The sequence below is a fragment of the Grus americana genome, chromosome 10 (assembly GCF_028858705.1).
Source record: "Grus americana isolate bGruAme1 chromosome 10, bGruAme1.mat, whole genome shotgun sequence".
Classification (NCBI taxonomy): domain Eukaryota; kingdom Metazoa; phylum Chordata; class Aves; order Gruiformes; family Gruidae; genus Grus; species Grus americana.
The window spans coordinates 4,962,751-4,984,851 of record NC_072861.1 but is presented as its reverse complement, the minus strand read 5'-3'; the positions used below and the strand labels follow the sequence as shown (position 1 = coordinate 4,984,851).

General features: G+C 42.6%; 1 protein-coding gene across 5 annotated transcripts in view; it reads right to left on the bottom strand.

Annotated features, from left to right (window-relative positions):
* Positions 1-21,368, bottom strand: part of DAPK2 (death associated protein kinase 2) — a 55,443-nt gene extending 34,075 nt beyond the window's left edge. For 2 of the 5 annotated variants that reach the window (XM_054837556.1, XM_054837552.1), the window contains exons 1-2: positions 20,529-20,563; positions 12,870-12,967 (exon numbers count right to left, since the gene is read on the bottom strand). In XM_054837556.1, the coding sequence (XP_054693531.1) occupies positions 12,870-12,946 (77 nt within the window). In that variant the 5' untranslated portion in view covers positions 12,947-12,967; positions 20,529-20,563. Of the gene's footprint in view, positions 1-41; positions 210-12,869; positions 12,968-20,528; positions 20,564-21,329 lie in introns of those variants that run through there. The other 3 variants (XM_054837554.1, XM_054837551.1, XM_054837553.1) reach the window with 2 other exon arrangements.
* Between the last annotated feature and the right edge of the window lie 733 nt (positions 21,369-22,101).

The window sequence follows — 22,101 nt, the reverse complement described above, 5'->3', positions numbered from 1 at the left end:
AAAATATGTAAACAAAATATTGAGAAGACAGTACAGGTTACCTGACTCCATCAGAGCCTCTGAGGCCAGAGTGGGAAGTAGTCCGGAAGCTGATTCTGTCATTTGAGAAGAGCAATCCATTTCTTCCCCAAAAACCAAACATATGTTCCCTTTCTGCATGTTCAGCCTATTTCTTTATGTCATGTCTTTATTCATCCTAATTTCATTCATTAAAGAATTCTAAAAAAAGAGGATTTTTATTATTATTATTTTTTGGTAGTTGTTAAAACTTGAAATTCCCACAAAATAGATGATACATTAGAAGATGTTGACAGATACACTTTACACTGAAATACGTTTTCAGGAAGTTCTTTGTAAAGTAAGTGAGCCTGGCAAAGGACAGTGCTCTGGCATTCTGCCAGTCAAGAGACAACACTCAATTCCCTAGATGAGCCAGGACAAATTCCTATGGAACAGATTTGCAAGAGATTTTAGGCAGCAACCTCCCACTGACTTTAACAGTAATTAGGTTCCTACATACCTGATGGAACACAACACCTTAGTCTTTCTGTACTTAATTTTCCAAAGGCTGTAAAATGCCAAGTAATGCTACTGGAAAAATGAAATAGTTATAAGGGATAAGCATACAGCTGGACCTACAAATCCATTTCATGTCTCTAGACATCATTAGAATTGCAATTATAACCATTCATATTTTTATTCACTAGGTGTTCCTGTACAAGAATACATGACCAGAAAGGAAACCAAAGTAAAACCTAACAGCATCTCAACCAGTCTTTTTAACTGCCTAGATTCACATGCAGACTACCACGAATGCAAGGTAGTTTAACCCTTCTTTTCATAGAGCACCTGCAAACTCAGTTGGCGATCTGAGCATTTAGTTGAGATTTTTTTTTTTGTTTCCAATTTAGGAGGTGTTCACTTGAGGCTGGAGTTTGCAATGAGAAGCCACTCTGCTCAGCAGTGCCAGCAGCATGCAGCCAGGCAGTTGGAAGGGTGCAGTAACGGCCTACTGCACAGAGCAAAAACACAGCAATATTTTTTCCATAGTTTTTTTACCTGAATAGTGCCATAAATTAAAAAAAAGGTAAAAGTTTCCTCTTCTCGTTTGAGAAGAGGAAAACAGCAATCTAAAGTAAACAAAGCTACAGCAGTATGAACATGGTAATACTGACATCAACACATTTGGTACCGCTGCACCAGATGGAAAAGTTCATTAAACTAGAGTGGACACAAAAAAACGCTTTTCAGGGGAACAGACATGACCCTCCATTTTCCCTCATCTCCTCCCTCACAGGTTTTGTTATTCCTTATAATGTTACAAGGTTACACCGAGCTCTTCCTAGCCTGCTTCAGTTCTTGCTCAGAGGTGCATTTCTCAAGATTGAAGCTGAGTTAAAGAAACTATGGTTGGTATGCCAGCCAGCTGGTTTTAACAGTATAATTACATTCCAGACAAGGTAAGGGACTTGAAGGAAACTTCTCACACCAAAAGTCTCAAAGCCATAAAACACAGGAAGACAACAAAACTCAAGCCCAACTGCAATTCAGAATTCGATTAGTTACTGCGAAGGTAAAAGACACACTGGAGAACTTGCACATATTGGAGTGATCCTCTTTAAACTGCTTCCTTGCAACATATGGAGGAAAACCGAAACACCTAGGTGCTGAGCTCTGCTTGGTCAGAAAGCAGGGCTGCCTCAGGCACGTCACTTCATCTACCTTACAGCAGTATCTTGAAAATAGCAGTTGTACCCATGGGATAGAACTAAATGGTTCTGACTCTACATCAAAATGCGAACACACAATTCTGACTTAAGATTATTTTCTATAGAAGAGTAGGGTAAATGTTTCAGCATCCTTCCCCATGACCCAAAACATGCTCTATGTATCTAAAAAGCAAGATTTGGAGCACAACATACCCAGGGCACCATATCATAAAAAACAACAGCATACTATAGGAAGGAGCTTACAGGAAAACTGGAAAAAAAAAAGCTTTCACAATATAAGGTGCTCATTGTTTGAATAAAAACATTAATTGTATATTTGTCCTTTTTCTTCACATTTAAGATATTCAGTTGTGGGAATGCAAGCCTAAAAGGGTTTATTTGCAATACAAACCCTACTCCAAATAGATGACAATTCACATATGTGGTTGCCTGTGCTTAGGAAGCTAAAACACAGCTTCAAGATCTAATTTTAGGTTTACTAGACTTCAGAGTTTGCCAGTCATTGGCTCCTCTTTCTAATTGGATGATAAATTATGTTTGGTCCCTTGACAGCAAGAAATAAAATAAATGACATCCTATCCAGCGTCATATATTCTCCGAGCTCTGAGTCAGTATGATATCTTTAAACCTGAAAATAATTTTATTTATGTTTACTGACAGCAATTGGTTACTTAACAGTCTGTGTCATAAGCCAAGTCAGCTCCACCTTCTGTTAGCATCACATTGTCCTTTCTCCAGTGAATAAGCTTACAGCATCCTGTGCTTTGATTTTGCATAATCTACAGTTAGAGGCAAGTAAAAATCCTAAAAATATATTACGAAATCATGTGTACATTCTTAAGTTAATATACATAATCACAGATAATAACGTCTAGCTAAAATTGCCCTGAATGCAGGACTTACCTAGATTCAAGAGGCGGCCTTTAGAGCTCAGACACGATGGTTTATTTAGTTTCAGCAAAGAAAGGTTATTTATTCTCAGTTACAACAATTGCTTTTATGTCAACAGTTTTGTTCATCAAGCCTTTTTGCCACTATTCATTTCTGATAGGTTTTAACTAGCGATCAAGCTTAAAAAGTCTGCATGTTATTACTTTTTGACCTTTTTCACTTCAATTTCCTTTTCTTGGAAAAACTACACTAATAATTTTATCCTTTCATGGTTGCATTTTTGTTAACTTTCAAAGCAAAGCCCTTGAGAATTCTTGCTGAATGCCTTTCTTGGAAAAAAAAACCCTCAAGCCTGAAAAAGCTGTTTTCCTCTCAAATTGAAGCGATTAGAGCAATTGCTCTACTGCACGTAATTTTATCAAGCTAAATACTCACAGCTCTCTTTCCTTGCTCTTCAGAGAGTGCTTCTGGTAGTTGTAATTGCACTGGCATGCTCTTCCCAGCAGAGAGGACAGGGGTCTGTTGGTAACTACTTCTACAATCCATTTGTATGCTCTCAGCTCATTTATGAAACACAGCTCAACCAAAGGCCATGCAAGGTTCACAAAACTTCTGCATAAAAGCATCTTCCCAGAAGTTTTTTTGTAGGAAGTCTGTGGTCACAGCCATAAAGAACTGGAAGCCTTCTGTAAACGGACTATAGCAATAATTTGTAGTATGTTGGGGTTTTTTGTTGTTTTGTTTTGGTTTTTTTTTTTAAAAGACTAAACCACAGTATTTACAAAGAAACTGGAGTACAATGGCTGAAACAACACAACAGAAATCCTAGCATGGCAAGGTCACTGAAGGGAAAACATCTTGCTGTTTCTGTAGGACTTTATGGAATTAAACTAGAAAAGCCCAATACCTTAATCTGTTAGATACTCTGCTGACACCTCACCATAAAGATGGTGAGATCACAAATGTCACTGTATTTACTGTTTAAGCTGCAAATAAGGAGTGAGTTTTAGTTTGTTGGGGGTTTTAGGGGCTTTTTTTGGGTTGTGGGGTGGTTTTTTTTCCTGTCAAAAAAAGTAAACAAAGTTGCTAACTCTCCTAAAGCATCTACACAGAACCTAAACTGTAGCAGATGCCAGATTTTGACAGAATTATCTACAATTTTTCTTAATAGAGCATTTAACAGGAATTTTGCTTGGCTACTAAAAAGTAGAAAAATTCTTCATGTGTGTGAAAGATACAGAAGTAAATCCAATTCACAATATATTATGGGTCTCTTTTGAACCTTTCACGCAAGATTATCATAGAAATATCACTAACTTACAATGCTATGAATTATTACAGGCCATCAGTAGAGTAACACGTTATCTGCATTACAGCCAATTAATGCCTTAAACACCATTTTGTGTCATTAGCCCTGAGTCACAAGAAACCATGACACCTACTGAATCATCACTAGCATCTCCTGAAGCTGTTAAATATTTTTGGAAACTTCCCAACCACACGGCGACAAGCAATGTGGCCCTTATCAGCTCCTCAGGTTGGAAGAGCAGAGTCTGCAGTGATATAGCACGAGCTGAGCAATTCTGGCAAGTTCCTGATAGCTTGGCAAGCATTTTATGTAATCTGAAGCTCAAGAATAAAATGCACATGATAAAAAAAATTCCTCACTTATGACACTTAGCTTTTTAGATTGAGTATCAGCTCTCGGAGTGGTAATGAACAGAGTCCAGAGACCTAAGGAAGGTCAAAGCTGACTCATGCTGAGCAGGAATAGCTATTTGATAAGCTGTTCCTTCTGCTACGTGGAGCAACACCAGTGCATACATAACATGCATGCAGAAGGTTAGCACACTGTACCTTTCTGTTTAAAGGTCCAAATCCAGCTAGATATGGACTGAATCTAAGATACCTGGGAGCAGACTAATTGTAAGAGGGTAGCAGTATTGTGGTTAAATTATTTTTCTCCTTCCCCATGTATGAAACAGATGGAAGTCACGCTAGCATTTTAATCAAGATTTTAGAAAATTATCTGTAAGGCCAAAACCACAAAGGGCTGCTGAAACCCTCCTTTCACTGCTCTTGGTGCATTCTTCTGGTCCGCCAAAACAAGAGGTGGAAGTCACCTCCCTATTAATCTTCCCTATATTGAAGTAACAATCTCCTCCAGTAGTAGGACAGGACAGAAGCTACATTATTTATTCCCTTGACTCGTCCTACATTGGAAACAGGCAGATCAGTAGAAATTCTCTTTGTGAAGATTATAGATCCACAAAACTCTGATATCGAGGTTAACTACGCTCTCACAGAAGCTGTAGATTCTGTAGTTAAGTAAAGATTACAAGTCCTGGCTTTAGGATACACAGTCACCCACTTACAGTGTAACTGAATCTGCATTATGGGCTGCCCAAAACAGGCCAGAGACTCCAACCCAAACATGCTGGCACTAGACAGAACAAGCTTAGCTATTTGAGTGATTTATATGCCTCTCCTCACCAAAGCATCGCTGTGCATCATGCTCAGCTATTACAACAGGTTTTCACTCCGGTTCAAAACTGCTGATGTAAAGTTTTGATGATGTCACCTGAGCTAAATTAAGCTTGACCATCAGACAAGTATCTGCAAGTCCTCTTCTGCGTAAGATGCCAATAATTTGACCAATGCTTTATCATTTTTAGTCTACTGGTGAGCTGCACTATGTTTATTTTATGTGTATTTTTACTCAGAAGTAACATTTTTCATTTCAAAAGCATGGAATGAATACCAGAGTCTATTTTCTCAGCTGTTCAAATTTCCATCTGCTTTCTACTGCAATGCAAAGTGGAACATAAGTTTTATTTTTACAGAAATGGCAAAGCAAAGACTGGGATCAGGCTTAATATTCAGTGGTTAAAGACATTACTGAATTTGAGCTTTCCGAGCACTACTCACTGGGGTCACTCAGCTCTGATGATACTTTCAAAGCAAGATACAGACTGAGGAGATACACTGAGACCACTTCCATCATCGAGATGCATGCTGGTAATAAGGAATTCACTTGAAAAAATGCATGACTTCAGAACTGGTCTTAGCCTTACTTAGTAACAAATAACCAAGGCTAGTTCTTCTCAGTTACTGTAGGCAGAGCAGCTTTGTTATCAAGGGAAAAAAAAAAAACAAAACAAAAATCCCACACCCCACACACAAACCAAAAAAAAACCAAACAAACAAAAAACCTCCCACTATTTTCTCTGTACTTTCTGTAACAAATCACAGATTTTGGAAACAGTTGAAAGAACACTGAAAACTAGCAGGGAAAGCTGTTTTAAAAGGAAAAATCCAAGATCATTCACACTGCTAGAAGAAATTAAAAAAATACAAAAGCTTTGACTGTATCAGATGGCCGATTACAATCATAGCGATGGTGACCAAGTACCAGATGCCAAAACTGTTTCAACAAAAGATTCAATATACATCAAACATATGACATAGAAGATTTTTGTGACAAGAAATAGTAATAGAGGTGCTAGTTAGTGCTCAATAATTAAACTTACATTTTGCATCAAAAGCAAAGTCTTGCTTTGTGTGTGTTGTAGGAAAAAAATAATCCAAGGTTATTCTTCCAAATTTAAAGAACTAATTCAAATTGTAAGTTAATCTAAGAACATACCTAAGGTTTATGTCTGAGAAAGCCCAATACTGAACAATTTCTATAGACGGAAAAAACATTCCTAGTATGAAGATACTATGCAATGTGTGGTAAAGGTAAACTTCCTAGCTGCAGTCATATGTCTCTGTTTACCAGGGAGTCCACCTAGCTGGATGACATGACTTTTTATCACAGATTTCCAAGTTCCTCCCCTACAAAGAATACCTCAGTTATCTCTGTGTTTCATTTTCATTACATAAATAAATATTTACTAGTTACACTGTCAGAACAGTGATTATGTGCCAGGCCCCAAGGTCCCATTACCACTGGTAAAATGGTGCATTTGCTATCCTTTTAAGCTTCACCCAGGAAAAAAAAAAGTTTCACCTGTCTCAGCGAGCAGAGGTGATCCTCCACACACGAGGCAGGTAGGAGGCAGGAACTTGTAGCTGGAGAGGAGGGACTACAGGAGGCACAATAGGCCATTGATGAGATCTGGCTTTAATCATGAAACCACTATTTAAAAATCCAAGAAACATGAGGAAACAACTACGTAGTGATGATATTTAAGCACATACAGCAGAAATTTCCTCTAAGTGAAATACAGACCATTCTAACATGCAGGAAACTGTCACAGCCTTCCTGCAAAATTAATTTCCCCAGTCTAAGCCTGATCCACTCATATTTAGCTCACTTTTTGCTTTAACCAGGTATTAACTTGGGCTTCTAGGAACTTTTTAGGCATAGGACCCCATAGGAAACAGCCATCTTGGTGCTCTAGTTTCCACAAATTAAGCAAGCCCTGCTTGTTTTTCTTGTCAGAAGAAAGAGCTCTTACAATTTTCAAGATATGCCCAGCTGCCTTCCTCAGAGGCCACCATGCTGTATCAGCAACAAACTGTCTGTCTCTCCCAACAGAGAGCATTTCAAACTAGCAAGTGAACAAAATGCTTTTCCTGTTTCTTATGCATACTGAAAGACTTAGTTTTGATTTCCTATGAAGATCAGTTCATCAGACTACACATCTTGTATGCATACAAGGTCTCCTACCTCTGCAGAAAACATAGCAAAGCCAGACAAAAGCCGAAGAAAGTTGAGGCCAGAGATGACCATAGCTCCCAGTCACCGAGACAGGCAAGAAACTGGAATGGCAGGTGGTAAGGCTGGCACACATTGTGGAGGAAGGCAGAGCCCCTTCCCTACAGTGAAAGGATAATAGTGAAGGAAAGGGGGAGACTTCCTCACCCAGAAACTTCCCTCCAAAGTTTGTCTCTGTTAAGCATGATCTAAGTCCTCATACGTTGCAGAGAGCTGAGCTGTGGTGAGCAGGACACTGTCTCAGGACACTGCAGTCCCATTCTCGCACCACCCTGCAGGACACGCTTTCTCAATGGGCACTGTCATGAAACACTTTCAGACAAGCTCCATGACACTTCCTACCCTCAGCCCCGACTTGACATGTAACAGTGACGCTGCCCAGAAGGCACAAGTGTCAACAGCTCTCCACAGCCTGGCTGGCAACACATTTGGGTAATGGATTAATGACTCTGATACAACCTTTTATGAATTACACTGCACACGTCCGAAATGCTAGCACTGTCTGCGCACCTATCACCACCATCAGAGTTTGCTAGTACAACTGGAAAAGGCTGCTGTTTGTACAAGAGCTTCTTCTGTCCAGCTAGGCAGAACTACTGTGTTGGGTTTGCGTGGCAGGGTTTTGGTGGCGGAGGGGCTACAGGGGTGGCTTCTGTGAGAAGCTGCTAGAAGCTCCCCCTGTGTCTGATAGAGCCAATGCCAGCCGGCTCCAAGACGGGCCCGCCGCTGGCCAAGGCCAAGCCAATCAGCGCCTCTGTGATAACATATTTAAGAAGGAAAACACTTAGAGAGAGAGAGCTTTTGCAGCCGGAGAGAGGAGTGAGAAGATGTAAGAAACTCTGCAGACACCAAGGTCAGTGCAGATGGAGGGGGAGGAGGAGCTCCAGGCGCCGGAGCAGAGATCCCCCTGCAGCCCGTGGTGAAGGCCATGGTGAAGCAGGCTGTCCCCCTGCAGCCCATGGAGGAAGGATGAGGGGGTGTAGAGATTCCACCTGCAGCCCATGGAGGACCCCATGCTGGAGCAGGTGGAGGCACCTGAAGGAGGCTGTGGCCCATGGGAAGCCCACGCTGGAGCAAGTTCCTGGCCGGACCGGTGGACCCGTGAAGAGGGGAGCCCACGCCAGGGCAGGTTTGCTGGCAGGACTTGAGACCCCGTGGGGGACCCCACGCTGGAGCAGTTTGCTCCTGAAGGTCTGCACCCCGTGAGAGGGACTCCATGCTGGAGCAGGGGAACGATGAGAGGAGTCCTCCCCCTGAGGATGAAGAAGCAGCAGAAACACCGTGAGATGAACTGACCATAACCCCCATTCCCCGTCCCCCTGTGCCGCTGAGGGGGAGAAGGTTGAAGCCGGGCGTGAAGTTGAGCCCGGGAAGATGGGAGGGGTGGGGGGAAGTGTTTTAAGAGTTGATTTCATTTCTCATTCCTCTACTCTGTTTTGCCTAGTAATAAATCAGATGAATTCCCTCTCTAAGTTCGGTCTGTTTTCCTCGTGATGATAATTAGAGAGTGATCTCTCCCTGTCCTTATCTCGACCTACAAGCATTTCGTTATGCCTTTTCTCCCCTGTTTAGTGAATGAGGGGAGTGAGAGAGCAGCTCTGGTGGGCACCTGGCCTTCAGCCAGGGTCAACCCACCACAACTACCCATCCAAATTACACTGTTAAAAGGCTCTCCAGTGAGCTTTATTGCTGCAACTTTCCTAGGAACGATACCACTAGCTCAGTAGTCCAGTTCTTCCTTCTTTTGGCCTGCTTTGGCCTCGATTCAAGAGTTTCCATTCCCTTGTCTTTCCCTGACACCTCCCTCACCACAAGAACCAGCTGCATATTTCCAAGAAGTTAAGTTAGCCTTCACTTCCCCACATTTTGCAAGAAGCATTTCAATTGCTTTGGCATGTCGTTACAGTGATCTGCTACAAATGCTTCTACAAAAGGCTTAGTCCAGGATCCTCCTCAGAACAGGCAAAACTGTTAACAGGTTTCTTACAAAGTTTATTAAAATCAATGGTAAAGGATGCAGTTTGCCATTACTGGAATAAAAGTGACATTTAGCAAAATAAACTCATATTTGAGGAGGGATAAATTTTGAAAACATTCTATGGAAAATATTTTTTTAAGTATCCATTTTTGATCAACATCTCAGACACAGAAACAAACTGAATCTGCCAGAAAGTCTGATGCCTTCAAAGAGCGATAGCATTAAATGCCTGTGAGGACTGTATAACATACTCCCAAATCACACTATCTACTGCCCTCGGGGAAAGGGGAAAGAATCTTCTAATACCTCTGCAGGCACTGATTACTTTATACCACATTGCTTTCTAGCTCTTCTAGACTTCTAGACTAACTAGTGTAACTGAGGACTTTTTAAAATAAATATCCCTATAACGTATTCATCTTCAGTTAACTTTTCTAAACTCTTCCCCCTTCTCTCATCATAAACTTTTTAAAGAAAAAAAAATATTTCAATATTGTAGCAATAAGTTGTATCATAGATCTTGAAAGGGTTCTTTTTTAATTCTAAAATGTTGAAGCGTGCTAAATTCACTCTAGAGGTTCCTCCTCTTGTTAGGCTCCCTTTCAGCTATTCCTAGAGACCCTCAGGTTCCCCCAGACTTCACACTTACAAACTGACTGATACTATCTTGCAGGAAGTAACTGTAAACATAGATATATGATAATGAAGTATTGCACTCATTCCGCATAGGCCACACTAAGCTTCCCAAGAGTAGCTGCTAGAATGAACAAGCCCAAAAGCAACTTCTTTTCCCTAATGACACATGCCTGACTTGTTCCCTGTATGTACCCTTTGGAGAAGTTGAGTAACAGAGGTGTAAACCTAAGATTAATATTTGAAAGACTAAGGGAACATTGGAGCTAGACAGCTAGTTACAGCACACAGCTGCAGCTATGGAAAACCTGCTCCCCCTTTCTGCAAAGAGTTTTCTCTCTCCCCATTGCCTTGGCACAGGAGACAACTGCATTTCCAGCATCCTTTGAGTTGCTTCTAGCTCAGCAGTGATTCCAAGAATGATCTGGTTGAGGAGTCCACAAGCTCACCATTTGCAAGGTTTTATACAGCCAGATCTGAAGAGCTTTTCCTGCAGCTACCTTCAATGCTGCACGATGACAGGAAGGGTCTAATTTCATCAGTAGACCTGACATATCTAAGCCTTGTGAAGGAGCATTTGCAGTATATAATAACAGCCTCCTTTAAGTGCTATGCAAAGGCTTTCAGATAAACAGCTGCTGGCTCTGTCAGTGAGATCCTGTATTTTAACTTCAGACTGAATCCAAGCTAGAACGAGCATTAGGCCTGTATTAATGACTACTTTTCTCAAGAAATCACAAACTCTGTTAGGACGACACAAACAGGACAGGCTCTTCACAGACATTGTTTGAAAACCTTTGTTTTCCAAGTCACTTCTGTTGCCAGAACAATAATAAATGAATCCTTTTACCTGCCTGTACCTGTCAGCAATTAACAGCTTGTTGCAGACATACTGAACTAATAAAAGGCATCTGCAGGTTCTAAGGGCATCAGTCAGCATTGGAAAGGATTCTTGCGTTTCAGTCACCACAACCTGTCTAGCGTGTTATTTTACTTCTAGCAAAGCAAGATACTATTTGTCACTGGCCCTAATCAGTCGTTACTGCTCAGGGATATAGAGGCATTATAACCGAGCAGCACTCCACATATAACACACAGTTGAAACAAGAGGTCTGCAAAGCTCCTCACAAAATCTGAAAGTGAAAATACACTGACAAAAACAATGTGGGCACGTGTAAAGTATACAACTTGAACGCAGGCAGAGTAAGGGAGATAATTCCAATCTTGCTGCCCTCTTCTCACAATTTACAATTACAGGGCTTTCCTTGAAAAATTGTAACAAGCAGCAGAGGTCTGCTTGTTACAATTTGCCTACTTCCTTCAGGTCTTCCAGGGAAGATTTTTGTCTACAGACCTCAGTACCAAGTAGACTTGGATTTCTCATCTACGAGAAGTATTACACATAAAATGCTGGGAACTAGAACATGGTTTTGTAGTGGAGTTTAATACCCCTTTGCCACGTGAGGATGGCACCTGCTCACGTATACACCTACTCCTCCTTCTGGCTTACCTAGGAAAGGTCTTTCTTGCAGACAATACACCCATTAAAAAAAGGCCACAATTTCACAGCCATGTTCCTATGACATGCAGCCAGGAAAGGAGGAGGGCTGCTGTGACCATGCAAGCCTTTACCAGCCTGCGGCCTCTCAGGTAGATTCAAACAGCTAGGGCCAGCCTTTACCAGATTGTTTCAACTACACTTCTCCATTCAAAAGGACTAATAACTATCGCTTCAAGAGAAGAGTGAGGCTCATCATCTCAAAAGACACTGGATTTCCAGATCCAATTCAGAAATCCAAGTAAAAATATGCTACTCAGTTTGCACTTTCTCATTTTAGCAGTTTGACTGTTACAGCACATAATAGGGCCTCTCAGGAAGGCCTCAACTATTACATTTTCTGTAACTGCATATTTCCTGACAGGGAATGGGAAAACAAACCAAACAAAAACACCAAACAAACCCAACCCCAAAAAACTATCTCCCCTTAAGAGAATTCTTCTTAACAACTCTAAATATGAAATAGCTGGGAGTGGAAAAAAAATAAGATTTGGCAAGGAATCAGCTTCAACTGAAATGTTTTAATGTAACTAAATTATTGGCCCTTGAAAAAGGGTAATTGCACACACACAGTCATTTATTAAAACCAACTGCGAAGTGTTGGGAAAGAAGCCCTAATCTAGCTATTTGCATATTAAAAAGAAAATCACTGGAGGTTTGGACACTGAATGGAAACCAGCTATCCTCTCCCAGAGCACTGTGTGTTGCCAAGTGACTGAGGGAGCCCTGTGTCATCCAGCTCACAAACCCAGCAGAGTGTTTATGCAGGTGCTTATGGTTAAGCATGATAATAGCCCATTAACTCCACCTATAATTAATACCTGCAGATAAACCTTTATAGATTAAAAGCTACATACAAGTATTAACCAGTCCAGCTGAAATTTTGACAGGTTAATCTTTTCAGGAATACATACACAGTGTTTTGTGGGCAGATACGCATGTGCTCGTCAGTGCTCGGAGCCAGTTGAAAACAACAGTGCTGTGCAGCACTGTTCAAAACAGCAAGCCAAATTAAAGCCCTGTGTCTATGACAATAGCACCATGGGTTCCTGTTTCCTAGCTGGTTCAGAGAACAGACAGGTGAACCAAAGCACAGACACAGATGACACCTATCTATGACAGACAATGTAAACATACCTTTTGCTGTCCTAGTTGCAAGAAAAGAAACAGGAAAAATAGTTAGCACACTTAAAAAAATAATAACATCCAAAGTGCAGTTTTCGTAAAGGGATGTGTTTCTATTGTTGTGTATTGCAATTGATTTCAGCTATCATGCATGGTCTTTGTTTTCAAATGTGGCAAATATCCCCATGTGTCAGCTTTTAGAATAGTGTGGTGTCATCAGTACAAACTTACCTTCCTAGCTCTTCCCCAATTTCATAAACATCCTCCACCTTCTGTTGCTTGAACAAAGCCATATTTGGACTCTTCATGGATGCACGAAGATGATGCAACTAAAATATTAAGAAAGAATGACATTCGTTATGATCTTCCAACAGGTATAGACTCAGTAAGACACATTTCTGGTATAGTCACTGTGAATCCATTGTAGCTCATTCATGGCCAAAGTTACCAGTGATCAATCAAAAGAATTAATTTAGCAGTCTCAGCCAAATAGTGAGGGTCCAAATCTGGAAAGAGGTGAGCACCTATCAGTGAAGGGCAGGAACTCTCTTAAGTACCTGAGTGTGTACTTAACCAGAAGCACAGAACACACCTTGAAACATAGATGTGATGCAAGTAAAGCAACTAATTAATCGTTTGACAAACTTATGGACAATAAAGCATCCACACTACACTAAAGAGAGCTAGCATGAGAATCAGCATTAGAGGCTTCTTCATTAAAGTGTCAGCAGGCAGACCACAAACCAAAGAGAGCACAAGACAGAGCTTCCTTTTTCTCATGTCAGGCAGTGTTTCTGAAGTATAGAGGCAGGACAGCAAACAGAAACCTCAACTACTGCTGCAAAAAGGCATTGTGATTCTGTCTACAGAGTTTTCGGGGTAACATCTTTCATCACGCACTAGGCATTTTGAATGACAAAAACACAAGCAGCATTTGTTGCATGCATTACTCTGTTTAACTGTGAAATTCGTTTCCTGAACACAATCTTTAAGGTGATAAGCTCTGCGAGATCTGGAAAGACAAGCCTCACATTGGTGCATTTGAGGATCTGGGAGTGCATTATGCTGTGCTGCTTCTGGAAGAGAAGATCGGAGATCACGTTGCTCAAGATACACCCACACAGCAACATACGTTATGTTAACAGGATGGGTTTTAACACAATAGCCAGCCGACCAGTTTACAACATGTTTGGTGTTTCCTGTGTAGATAAACACTAGCATTATCCCCAACAGCCCAAACAACATCCACTATTTAGATCCGAACATGTAAAGCAGCTGCAAGGCCTCTAGCATTACAACAAAAATCTAACTAGATTGAGCCATGCAGTTATTCTCACACATCTGTAGGCTTCAGCAGCATATCTGTTCTTGTCAATATAATATGTATTTCCTTATGAATCCCAGATGATGCTTGCTTCAGATGCACTGAGAACTTCCGGGTTCTATATTTCTATACAGCTCCTGCATGTTTTTAAGAAGCAGTCTTTGCCATCTGACTGTGGCACACTGTGAAGCATATTTCACAAGCAAACAAAGCTCTATTTTGATGCTTTAGAAATAAGCTCAATTCAATGTTGCAGAAGATCCAGCTATTTTGATAAATCAGCAGACTTATTATAAAATAGGACAAAGTATCAAACAGCAATTGCAGGGTTCCTGCCAAGTTGAAACGCACATATTTAAGATTTTTCTCTGACAAAAGTATATTCCATAAGCAGCAAATACATTGTAAAAATCTAACAACTTGTTAAAATGCATCCAGTTTTTATCATGCACTCACCTCAAAAAAAAAAAAAGACTAGCTGCTTTGTTTTCCCCCTCCTTTTATAAACCATTGGCTTCTAACACATGGGAGGCGTATTATCAATTCAATTCCTTTCAAAATATGCTCCTTCTAGTGCTTCAAATGAACAGAAAGTCTCTTAGCTCTTCCACATATATTTTTTGGCTGATATCAGCAAAACCTACATGTTAGGACAAAAATTATTTGATTGCTTTATCTCAAGCAGAAAGGCTACTGCATCAATGCTTACACTGATATTAGTCGGGAATAACATTCACTCTTTCAAAAGACAGTAGCAATAAGTAAAGGGGTAACAACAAAACCAGATGTTCCTCTATTAGGCACTCAGCTCCTGTTACACAACACACAAGCTGAGAAGGCGCGTATGCTTCCATCCTCTAGTGACATGCTTTTGTGTAATTCTGTGACAACTTTCATCATATATTAACATCTCTGTTTAGTGCATCCTTTTGGATTGCCATTTCCACAGGCCAAGGACATCCAGGGGTGTTTTGTGACCATTCATTTCCCTTCCCTCCTTTCCCTTTCACAATGTACTTATTAGGTGAGGAGCTTCTAATGGCCCACATCCAGCCTACAGCACGCTCTCCTCTATGCTCTTTCCACCCAAGATGGAGCAGAAGATACAGGGCACATGCATTATTCTGGCAAGCCCCACTCCCCCTCCACAAGGGACCCACAGTTTCACTCTTATCAGGTGATAGGAAATATTTCAGCTATACATCAAGACTGCATCCTCTCCTTTTTGAAGGGTGTGTATCTGCACACCTGTATGCACATTGCGATGTGACATGACTGACGTGCATCTGTCACATGACCAAACGCCATCCATTTCTGCACATTTCAGAAGAATTTACCATTTCCACTGCATGATAGATGCTTGCAGGCACCTCATGGAGGAGAGGGAGGTGCAAGGTATCCCTCACAATAGCTTTCATGCCCTCAGTAGCAGCCTTCCCGCAGGTCTCCACTGTGGATGTGATGGCGCTCTCAAAGGTTCTGTGGGCTCTACTGCATTTTCATTAACAAATCTGTTCAAATCCTGGTTTCAAAACTCTGCAATGGAGACAAATTTCCTTCCCACGCCTTCCTGTCTAACTGCACTCTAGCGATGATCCCTCTTATCCAGCTACCTAAGGCAAATGATAGAAACCACACAGGTTTGTGACACTGAAGACCAGAATAACCATAGCACTATTAAAGTATAGTGCGGAAATCCACGCCTGCATTGGTGAGCCTCGACGACATGCATTACAGTGTGGGTTGTTTGGGTTTTTCTCCCCACTTCCTCTGTCCATCCCCATACTTTCTCAGACATTTTCTGGCTGATCCTTACTTTGCCTATATTTTCAGAGTTTTTCAAGATGAAGGCAGGTGAACTGTTCTGCTACTTTGCGCATTAATTCCCTTCCCAAAGCCACATTCACGCCTAGGACAAAAATGTCTCTTTTTCCTCTCAGTGAAAATAAACAACTCAACTTCTGCTTTGTAAGCACATCATTGTATTCCTCAAGCAACCTTTCATAATCTCAGAGAAAGCTCATTGACCAATATTGCTCAGGGCTTGAAGCTACAGTCAATAAATGCTTTAGCAGCATTTACAAGACTGAGGCCATTTCTGACATACTGACTCCACACTAAGTTTATATAGCATTGCTTGCACTTGTTCAGAGCAGGATTTTCTGAAGTGTTGCTGCAAAACCTAGTTCAACACCCACAGACTTCAGAAAAAGCAAACAAAGGACAAAGCCAAGCCTTGCTGAAAACCCCAAACCTTTCGCTCATCCTGCATTGCGTGCATATACAAAAGTCAGTATGGGAAAATACCAACATATTAAGAGATACTGCTGAGACTTGCCCAAAGACTGTAAATCCCTCACAAGCCGACTACTCCCTTCATCAGAATCCAAGGTACGTGGCTATAAATAAAATTAATGTCAACACACCTAAAAGAAAACCATTGTTCTAAGAGACAGAGTTTGTCACTTAGAAAAGCAAGTAAAAAACCACTGCTTTGAGAATGGGGAACCCATCCAAGATGCCTCTGGGAACGTAACCACTTCATGTTTGATTGACAAGTTTACTCATTTCCCAACATCCTCCAAAGAACATACCTATTTCCATGGGTGCGCAGAAGCCATGCAATATTATCTCAAAAATAACCAGCAAATTGTCATCCCTTTTACTGATCTTTCAACTTATAACCTTGTTCTGCAAAGGTCAAATCAGTAAGCTTACTCTCAACACCATGGAATCATTCAAGCATTCAAGGCAGACTAGAGCCTTGTTTTTGAAGACTGAACACAAAATTGTTCCAAAGCATTCAGACCCCGTAGTCATACCTCTGATGTGCTGGTGTTTCCCCCATGTCTATCGCTTCACATTATCCTATACTGCCTTCCACTCTACTTCTGCAGATCTCTCTCACTGGCTTTCGTTCAGCGGTCATAATTAGCAGATGCCCAAAATAGATAATACACTTGATGATCCAAGACAATTCTTATTAGTAAATACACAACATAAGGAGGATAAGATAGTAAAAGATAACCTTCACGCACTTAAAATTCATCTGAAATAAAAATGCCATTCACAAGCATAAACATAACCCTCCCCAGATATTATATACTTAGGAAACTAAGGTGACTTGACATTCAAAGATCTAAATGGCAATGTTTTTGTTGGACTACGTTTGCAAGCACAGAGCACAAGTATATCAAAGGAGGAATAAGAGCCTTAATTTTTTTTCACTAATCCAATGGTGATTTCCTTATGTTGGTCAGTGAAAGTGGACTGAATTAGAGATGGTCATTCATCTTTGACTCATTCAGACAAAGAAGTTGTACATTCATGATCTGAGGAAATAACAACAATCAACTTTGTTTTCTAAATCACTCTTTATGCTAACACTGCTGGGGCACATACCCAAACAATATCATAATATAACAAGTCAGGAGCATTCCAATCACTTAGGGTCTGCACCAGAATTCATTAAAAACAGGGGGATGGGGGAAATCTGCTGCAGTGATTTTTGGATCAGACTAGAGCTTTAGGAGCTCCAAGACAAGCTCTCCAGAGGAGACAGCCTTCTCTGTCCTTTCACAGAACATGCTTTGTCCATTCCTCAACCATCCCACGTTGGGGTCAGCTCTTTTATATCAGTGCCTTTGCTGTAGGATTCCTAGCAGCAAGCATTTTAATACAAAGGCCAGCTTCTACTCAACATTCATATTATTTACATCTTTTCATAACGATACTCCATAATATATGTATAGCATATGATACTTCACCTTTTACTCTTGTATCCAACTCCCCTTTACACATCCCAAATATCACAAGGTGGCATAGTATTGTTAATCCTATGCAAATGATTTTTCTACAGACATGTAACAAAGCTGCAGCAAAAGCAGAAATAGTATACAGACCTCCAAGATTCCAGTTTCAGGTACTAGAAACACGTCCTGCCCAATCTCTTCATGGTTCCTAAACTGTCATACCATAAAATTTGATCTTATTTACTTAAGAAATCACATCATTTCCCATTGTGATCTAAGGCATAAGTTTAAACACATATATTTTATATCAATATAAGCCCTGGATGCAGACACTACAGAAGTGTCTTTGTAGTATAGCTTGTACTGTGTGTGAAGGAAATTAATCTAAAGAAATCCACTTTTCTGAGGAGAGTGGCAGAATCCACCTTAAGAAGAGCAGAAGAAAGTAAGTTCTATTTCTCTCTTAAAAAAGGTTGCCCTGTGTAGGTACATTATTAGCCTGTCATCATCAAATTATTTAACAATCAATTACTGGTCTACACATGTTAAATCTTTGATAAATGTCCACCCACCACTGAATAAGAGCAGGATTATAGAAAATAGAGGTGAGAACAAAACTGTTGGATTATTTGGCTTGTCACCAGCCTTGCATTTGTTTTCCTTAGGGTATCTTCTACTCTACAGCTGAATAATCTTACTTTTTCAAGTACACCTGACATGAGGTGAATCACCAAATCCTTTGCCAAACTCCCCTGTGGCACATTTCTATATTACAAAACAATAGTTTATGCTAAAGCAAAACCCAAAACACACATTAGACGAGATCAAAGTAACAACTTCCCTTGTAAGTTGTTTTTTAATACTGAAGAATGAGCAATTTAGAATCAAAACTGGACTGTTTTAAATTAGTCATTTGAAGAGAGAACCTCCCCTCCACACACACAAAAAACCCCAAACCTACCAAATTCAAGTGATATTGTCCTCTAGTTTCGGTACCTTATGCTACAACTAAACAATTTTTTATAAGCATTTAAGTGTTTTCCTCTTTCACCCTTCTCATCCCCTTTCTTTATCTTTTTTGTCCTAGAAGAGTAAGCAATTCCAACAGCAAAAAACAAGTATCTTTTACCCTCTGCTTTCAAATAAACATAACCAAAGCACAGTTAAAAGTTATATTAATTTCAGCAAACCCTTATTTTCACCTATTTTCCTGTCAGAAAACAACAGTAGCCTGAAAATTTTTCTGTCAGAAAACTGAGGCAGCTATTATTACCCGTGTGCCTATAAAGAACACAACACACACAAAACATTCAAGCACTTCAGTCCCATTACAGAATCACTGCTCCTGCCACTAACCCTCAAGGGATCCCTTTCTGACCTCCCAAGTTTACTCTGTAGTAATTACCTGTGCGGTGAATGACCAAAAGACAGCATTTCCAAGCCTCCACTTCAAGCATATGTACCAAATGCGTTAGCTCTGCAGCTAATTACAGCTCCCCAGACAGCTAACTGCGAGGGCTGCCGCTGTTAACGGATCCCAAAGCCCTCGCATGCTTGAGTGATGAGCTTGGTGCGAACGCCTCGACAGGCAGGGCACGGGGAAGCCCACAATGCCAGGCACGCTGGCATGGCATCACAGAGCCCCGATCCCCGTCCCTGAGGCGCCTGGAAGGATTATTACTGCAGATGAGACGCATCGCTGCCCCGAAGTCCAGTAAGATCTAGGCAGTATGACCTACGTTTCTTGCACAAGCAGATAAAGGACATCAGGAAGTCTGAAGCCTACAAATGTTTCAGAACAGACACCTCCAGAGAGAGTCAGTTGAGCTTTTTCCCCATGCATTAAGCAGGTGAGAGTGTGATTTTGGTCCTTTCGCAGCTAGTGACTGATCAGCCAAAGCAGGAGCAATTGCTGCATGTTTCCACCCTCTCATTCACACCTTCATTCCTGACTGTCCTCTAAAGGGATGCAGGCCAGGACCAACCAGACCCCGCCATGCTGCAGTACCCCAAGACCCCCCAGCTCACTGCCCAGAGCAGCGGGTGTTAAGGAACCTACCAGATCCTCAGTGAAGCTGTTTGAGGAAAAAGACAGGAAGGAATTTATGGACAAACATGATCAAGTCGCACAGCATTTGCTGAATGACATCAGTAAGCTGAGGTGTGAATCCAGGACAAAGTGTCCCTGATAGCTTTGGACAGAAACAACACCAGACCGAGCAGCATGTAACACCAAATGGCGTCCTTCTGAAACTATGGCATTCCCCAGCCCTTGTGGGACCTGCTCAGGGATAAATGACAGCCACTTGCTAAGGAACTGATCCGGGGAGCTGCCTTTACCCCAGCTGACAGCTGCAGGACACCTGGCACATACAATCTGAAGTAGAAACACCATAAAAATGCTGTGCAAACAGGATGACCAAGTGTAAGCCACCACCCGTGCACCTCTGACAGACCTGCACCACAGCCACCAGACTGACCTGTGGGGAGGGACCCCTCCGCCCAGCTGCACACCCCAGGACTCGTCCACAACACTGAGGAAAAACACCGGTGGCGAGGGGCGGCCCTGCGGGCTCCCCAGAGCGTCCTCAGCCAGATGGGCTTCACGTTTGCGCTGCTTCAGCCTCTGAACTCCGACGCAGGCGGGACACAGAGCGGGAACATCATGAAAGCGGCTCAGAAGCCGGCAGAAGGGGAGAGACGGACGAAGAGATTAACGGGGAGAGGAGACCGACGCCGAGCAGGGGAGAGGAGCCTCCGGCTCCGCGGAGGGCTTTGGGCGCCACCGGCTGAGGGGAGGCAGCGCCCACTTACCGCCGGGCGCAGCCCGTCCGCGTTCGCGGGGCTCCCTGAGGGGCTCCCTCGGGCGCTGCCTCGGCGCGCAGGGTCCCTGCCGGGCCACCCCTGCCGCTTGTGCCAGGAGGAGGCTGAGGGGGCGGCGCCGGCCGCCGGCCCTGCTCACCGGAGGAGCCGCCGGGGCTGGGCCGGCCGCCCGCCCACGGGAGGGGCGCCCCGCCGCGGGGAGCCGCCGCGCCCCCTCGCGGACTGCGGCACCCAGGGCGGCACCGTGAGGGGAAAAGGCGGGGGGGTGGGGGGGTGTCCCGTGAGGGGAAAGCGGGGAGGGAGGAGGGGGGAGCGGGGGGGCGCCCAGCTGCCGCCGGCCCCAGCGGCGGGACAGCCGCTTTCGGCGCCCGCGGAGGGGGGCGGACCAGGCAGGGCTCCGGCGGGAGCCCGCAGGGACAGGTGCGGCGGGGGACGCGGCCCCCTACTCCGGAAAGAAACCATGAGATACACCCAGTTCACGACGCGGGTGGGTCCCGACCACCGCGGCGGGTACCCAAGGCACAAACTCGGGGTTTGGAGCCCGTAAAGATGCCTGGGAGCCCGCGGGGCAGAGCCCGCCTCCATCCCACCAGCTCGCGGCCTGAGCGCGCCCCCTGCCCGGAGCCGCCCCCAGAGCCGTTTGCCAGGCTCCTGCTTCTCCTCCTGGGCAGCAACTGGTCCAAAGTTTAGTAAAGAGCTCATACCGTCCCAGTTTTCAGCAGCAATCCTATACAACAATATATTATTCCAGAAATCAAAAGGCCCCGCGTCTCAAACACACGCTGTCCTCACTTGTTTATTCAGTTGTGCTCCATTTCATCAGTGGTCAAGCAGAGTTAACTCTGCAATGAGAACAGAAAGTTTCATCAAGGACACATGGATAAAAGGTAATGGCTGCCACACGTGGCTTCAACAATACTATTTTGATATGAATGTTGCCTGTGGGCAGCCTACAAGGGCAAATAACTCTAGCACTTGGCATCACCACAGAAGTGGCAGCCCCGCATTCCCACATTTGAGATGTGGATACGTGCTTGGTCACCACAGCGCCTTCCAGACCATCATAGTTCTCCCAGGCCGATTAGGGAATATCTCAGAGGTAGGACCTGATTTCTTCTGCTTTAGTAGATTCAGGATATGTGGAAATAATACCAAAGAAATAAGGCTGAGGCAGTGAATTCATTAGAGGAGCACTTCATTTGTATAAGCCTTGTTCTGTATTCTATACAAGCCTAAATACAACTCTATATTGTTTATTGTGAAACTCAACATTACCCAGTGAAATTCCCTGTTGTTTCAAGAAGCCACTGTGATAAAAAGAATGGCACAGGTTTCCAGTCCTCACTGTGGATCTCAAAATGCGTTATTATGCACTAATACAACAAACATTTACAACACTGTTTTCCAAGTTGCCCTAGACTAAAAGTTGGCTACCAACGACATCCTCCATCTGTTTACTCTCTTGTCTTAAAGACATTCCCAAAACCTGTAAAACTATATTTTTATCTCTCTTTATTTGGCAGACAGTAATTGTATTAATACTGTTTGGTCTCCTTAAATTTCT